The sequence below is a fragment of the Meles meles genome, chromosome 18 (assembly GCF_922984935.1).
Source record: "Meles meles chromosome 18, mMelMel3.1 paternal haplotype, whole genome shotgun sequence".
Classification (NCBI taxonomy): domain Eukaryota; kingdom Metazoa; phylum Chordata; class Mammalia; order Carnivora; family Mustelidae; genus Meles; species Meles meles.
Genome location: NC_060083.1, coordinates 40,041,663 through 40,046,599, shown reverse-complemented (window position 1 = coordinate 40,046,599; position 4,937 = coordinate 40,041,663). Strand labels below are relative to the sequence as shown.

General features: G+C 57.2%; 1 protein-coding gene across 1 annotated transcript; it reads right to left on the bottom strand.

Annotated features, from left to right (window-relative positions):
* Positions 1-323: 323 nt before the first annotated feature.
* Positions 324-4,004, bottom strand: HOXB13 (homeobox B13). The gene is made up of 2 exons (XM_045985919.1): positions 3,268-4,004; positions 324-2,429 (listed from the first exon to the last, which is right to left on the bottom strand). The coding sequence occupies exons 1-2, from the start codon at positions 3,875-3,877 to the stop codon at positions 2,176-2,178; spliced, it is 864 nt and encodes a 287-aa protein (XP_045841875.1). The 5' UTR covers positions 3,878-4,004; the 3' UTR covers positions 324-2,175.
* Between the last annotated feature and the right edge of the window lie 933 nt (positions 4,005-4,937).

The window sequence follows — 4,937 nt, the reverse complement described above, 5'->3', positions numbered from 1 at the left end:
TTTCAGGCCTCCACCTAGGTTTGCTAGTTTAGTCCTAAATTGTCAGCTCTTTGTGGGACATTTCCTCTCCTCGTGTGGGGACCCTGCACCATGGAGCCCCCTTCATTTGTCCCACACCCTGGTCCCCTGACCATAGGCACTGAAGTCTTGCCATTTCTGAAGTGGTGAAGGAGGGGTCTGCACCACTATTCTTGAGAACCTGCAAAGTTCAAAGCTACTTGCTGGAGAAGGCTTGAAGGACAATGTGAAAGGCAGGAAGTAACTTCCTCTGAGCCAGGCGCTTTACCAAAGAGCTTAAACTGGACCACGGGGCTTGGAAGGGGGTTTTTTTGTTTGTTTGTTTAATCACAAAATTGACACACACCCCCAAGCCGACAGTCTCTCGAGACCCAAGAGGGGAGGGTGACAGGCAATCTTTGGGGCCTTTCCCCTTAGCCCTGGGTTCCTCTTTGGTAAATAGATTTTAGGAGAATCTGAGTTGCTTCCTATCTCATTCCCAGGAGAGGAGCCAAGACTAGGATCCCACCCAACGATGGGCTGTAAACACCCCAAACCCTGGGCAACACAGGGCTTCCTGGAGAACCAGGAGGCTGAGCCAGCTCTTAGAGGCCATTGAGAGGGTCACCGCGGGCCTCACAGGCTGCTCCGATGGCGGCTTGGATCGTGCGTGGTGCAGGTCCTCTCCACTTGGAGCCTGGGCTCTGGATCGCTGGGGGTGTGTCTGCTGGATGCCCCAGCCCAGGCTACAGGAAGACCCCGGGCAAACCCGCTGACTTGGCTGCGGGGCCATGGTCTTGAATCCCACAGGGCCCTGGGCCCAGGTACACGACAGGAGGGAGGCGGCACAGAGGTAAAGACTCCATGTCAGGGTCCTGGGCTCTGCAGCTCTGCAAACAGCCCCAGGTTTCTGGAATTCGAGACTATGAGTCTCTGTCTACGTGGATGGAGGAAAGAGAGTTGGCGCCAACGTAATCTTCCACCCACCCAGGGTTCAGGGCACTTGGACTAAACCAGCGCAAAGTGACAAGGAAAGAAATCTTCAGCCCCAGTTGCCTAAGATGCCTGACCTGGGTCTTTGGGTTTCTGCCACCTGCTGTTCTCCCCCCCCCCCACACACACACAAAAGGGCCTGCCCCATTTCCCAGGCCTGAGGCCCCCTGCAAGCCTCTCTTGGTACCAAGGGGAGGCAAGCAGAGGGGGAATGGGTGGTGAACGGTCATTTTCTGGTTTTCTCTCCAGCCTGGCTATTCCGGCGTGTTTGCGACGTGCCTGCCAGTAGGGTCACTTTCTACTCTCTAGTTCTGTTACTATTTGTGCCTGGGAGGGGCACGTCTGCAAGGCCACAAATACCTATCTCATGCAGCTCCCAAATGCCCAATGAACCATAACGTGGACAAAACCACTAGGAAGTTTAAGGGAAGACTTGGAAAGTTTAGAGAAGGAAATGAGAGATGGAGAATTATCCAGGCGCTTTCTCAAACTCAGTTTTTCTGGAGGAAGGAGGACTTGGACTCAGGAGGACAGCTCTCTGGCTTTGTTTTCACCCAAGGACAAAATCTAAGAGTTCACAGTGGGGACTTTTGGGACGGCTGGGTACAACCTTGGGAGTGGACAGCGAGGGAGGGAGGGAGACGTGCCCTCCAGGGTTGTCCATCCTGCCCAGGGGTCATCTTAGAAAAATGCTAAATAAGAAACAGTAGTCACAGGGATGAATCTGCCTGTTCTCCTCTCTGCTGCAGTTACTGGGATGGGGGATGGGATTTGGAAAAGTAAGTGGATCCAGAGGAAGATTCCCTGCCTTGGGTCTCCCTCCAAGTTTATTCATAATCAACTCAATCCATGCAAGCAGTTTCTAAAGTGCTCTTCAGAGCTCTAATTAGAAAATACGAAACTATCATAGTAACTCATACTGGTTATGGTGATTACTGCCACCACCAGGATGAATGATTGGGACTGCCAGCGGCCCTGTGGGTGGTATGTTACTCTGGTGGACTGAACTATAACTCTGGGCCTCACTGGTGTCCTAGAACACACGGGGGCACCCAGGCCAGCCCTGACAGCCCAGGGGTTGTAGCCTGGGAGCCCCTCAGCAGAGTCCTGCGCTCCAGTCTGGCACCCTTGGGCTCTGGGTCTCCCCAGGATACTCCCACTTCTCCCCCACGCCAGAGATCTCCCTCACGGATTAGTGGTGGTCTTGACCTTGGCAAGGACTTTCTTCTCCTTAACCCGGCGGTTCTGAAACCAGATGGTGATCTGGCGCTCTGAGAGGCTGGTGGCCGCTGAGATCTTGCGCCTCTTGTCCTTGGTGATGAACTTGTTCGCTGAATACTCGAGCTCCAGCTCCCGCAACTGCCCCTTGCTGTAAGGAATGCGCTTCTTTCGGCCACGTCGGAAGGCACAGCCATCTGGAGGGTACTGCCCGCCTGACTCTGCGCCCAGGAGAAGGAGGGAGAGAAAACCTCGTTCAGACCTCTGCCCGCAAGCCCAGGTGGAAGCCCCCCCCCCCCCCCGGCCCTATAAGCTAAGTAATCCTGCAGGAGCACCCAGATCACCCTCTGGACATGCGTACACTCTCACTCCCCCAGAGCACCAGGGGACACCTTGACTTCCGGCTGGTTTCTGATGACTGCTTAGGCTTGGAAAGACCAGGCTTCTGCAGGCCACCCTCACCTATCACTGTGCTCGCGATTGACTGCAGGTCTGCAAACACACCCATCACACATGGCCAGACCTTTGCCCACACTCACACATACCCACCCTCCCATGCATTTTCAGCCTCTTGGCCTCTCTTATAGATCCTGCAGGCAAATTAAGTAGAGAAGGGCATGCATTTACACACACACACACACACACACACACACACACCACACTTATACACACAATATGCACACATATACGCACCCCTAAGTTATGACTTCAGGAAATCTAAAATTTCCTTTGGAAACTGAAAAATTCATCTGAGACAAAATGAGGGCTTGAATTCTCTACAGAATATCCAATATCTGTGTTCCTACCCACCCCACCCCCCCTACTCACTGAATTGAGTCATTTTGGTGGAATTAAACCTGGGATCTGAGAGGTGGAAACAGCCTGAGCCCCAGCAGCAGCAAAAAGAACCAAACACTCGGACCTAATGAAAAGCTGGTCCCAAGGCCTCCTAGGTTGGCAAAGCCCACAGCCCCGGCTCCCTTCACTTCCTCCCATGCCAGCGCGGCCTACAACCTCCCCATCAGCACCAACGGGACCCAAAATAGCGGGGCAAGTTACCTGCAAATGCCGCCTTCCAGAAGGGACCCGGTGGGTTCTGATCCCCCTGGCAACACATCTGGCCGTTCCAGCCCCCGGTGAGGGCCCAGGGCTGGTAACTGTCCACAGGCAGCAGGGAGTCGTGGCGGGGCTCTCCCGGGGCGCCCAGAGTCTGCACCACCGACACATCCAGGTAACTGGCCATTGGCTGGTAGGGTCCCGGGTACCCCGGATAGAAGGCAAACTCGGTGGGCCGGCTGGGGTAGTCCTCCCCGGGCGCGGCAGTCTCGGCGGGGTAGGCAGCGAGGGTGGCCGCCTGGGCACAGGGCTTCAGCGAGCTCCGGGACACCCGGCAGGAATAGTACCCGCCTCCGAAGTAGCCATAGGGCACCGCAGCGGGGGCCGTCCCCTGGGGCACCCCGGGGCACGGGTGGCACTGCTTTGGCGGTTCCGCAGAGCCCGGCAGGTCCAGGGGGGCATAGCTGACGGCGGCGGGCAGCAGCGGAGGCGCCCCGGCGGCGGGGTGGCTGGGGAGAGGGGAGCGGGCGGCTAGATTCCGGCTCCCTCCGGCTCCCGGCAAGACTTCCACGGCCTTGGCCCCGTCCAGGGTGGCATAATCGCCGGGCTCCATGGGGCCGAGGGTCGGCTCATGGGGTGCCGGGGGTGGGGGATCCGGGGGGGCACCCAGCTCGCTCTCCCCACTCAGGCCCCCAGGAATCCAAGGCTTTTTAAATCGCTCCCAGCTCGCAGGGCGCCTGCCTTCCCTCCAGCCTGGCGGTCCTGACGCAGGACACGCAGGTGCCAGGGCACGCGCGCTGATTGGCTGCGGCCCTGGGGAGAGAAGCTCATAAAATCTTCATGGCAGAAATTGCGAAAATACTTTACCCTGCTTCTGTCTTTCTCTCTCCCTTTCCCTCCCTCCCTCCTCCCACCCCGCCTCCTTCCTTCTCTTCCTCCCTCCCTCCCTCCCTCTCCCTCCTTCCCTCCCTCCGTCTCTCTTCCCCTCTCCCTCTCCCTCTCTTTTATTGCATTGGAAAACAGGAACAGCAAGGAAAGCTGCTTCCCAGTTTGGGGAAACCCAGCTCTGTGGCGGGAGGGGGCGGGGAGAAGTGGGAGGAGAAGGGAGAGAAGACAAGGAGCCAACCCCAACCTCGGCCCGCCTCCTCTCCCTCCCTGTCTCCTGCGCTTTGGCAGGTTTAACGAGAGAATAAAAAGCTCTCCCCATAAAGTGTGCGTCTCATGGGGTGGGGTGGGGGGAGTCGGGGGTGGGGCCGGAGGCCGCTCTGCGCCTGAAAGGGGAACCTGGGAATGTGCGTGAACTAGAGGAGGCTGGGAAATGGAGACTATAAGGTATTTCCGTGAGCCCCTGGCTTGGGATCCTGGGTACAAGCATCCCAGCTCACTCCAGGTGGCCCTCCAATTCCGGATGCACGTGATACGCTGCCCAGGGAAGTGCCTAGGAAGCCCCTTCCTAAGGATTCCAGATACGACCCAGGTGGCTCCCAGACCCGGGTGGTGCAGAAGTGGTGGGGCAGGGACAAGATCTCGGAAGATCTGGGGCCTGGGACGTGCAACGTTCAGATCTGAAAGGAACATGGAGTTTCCAGACGTAGCCTGTGAACGAGGGTCTGGATTTTAAGTTAGTGATGTGGAAAGAGATTCGGAGAGAGGCTACACACATAACCTGAATG

Bases quoted from the DNA above. Each gene is read 5' to 3' on its own strand.
- HOXB13 (XM_045985919.1), bottom strand. From the start codon at position 3,877: ATGGAGCCCGGCGATTATGCCACCCTGGACGGGGCCAAGGCCGTGGAA. The intron at 2,430-3,267 runs GTAACTTGCCCC...TCCTGGGCGCAG, and splicing joins CTGGAAGGCGGCATTTGCAG to AGTCAGGCGGGCAGTACCCT.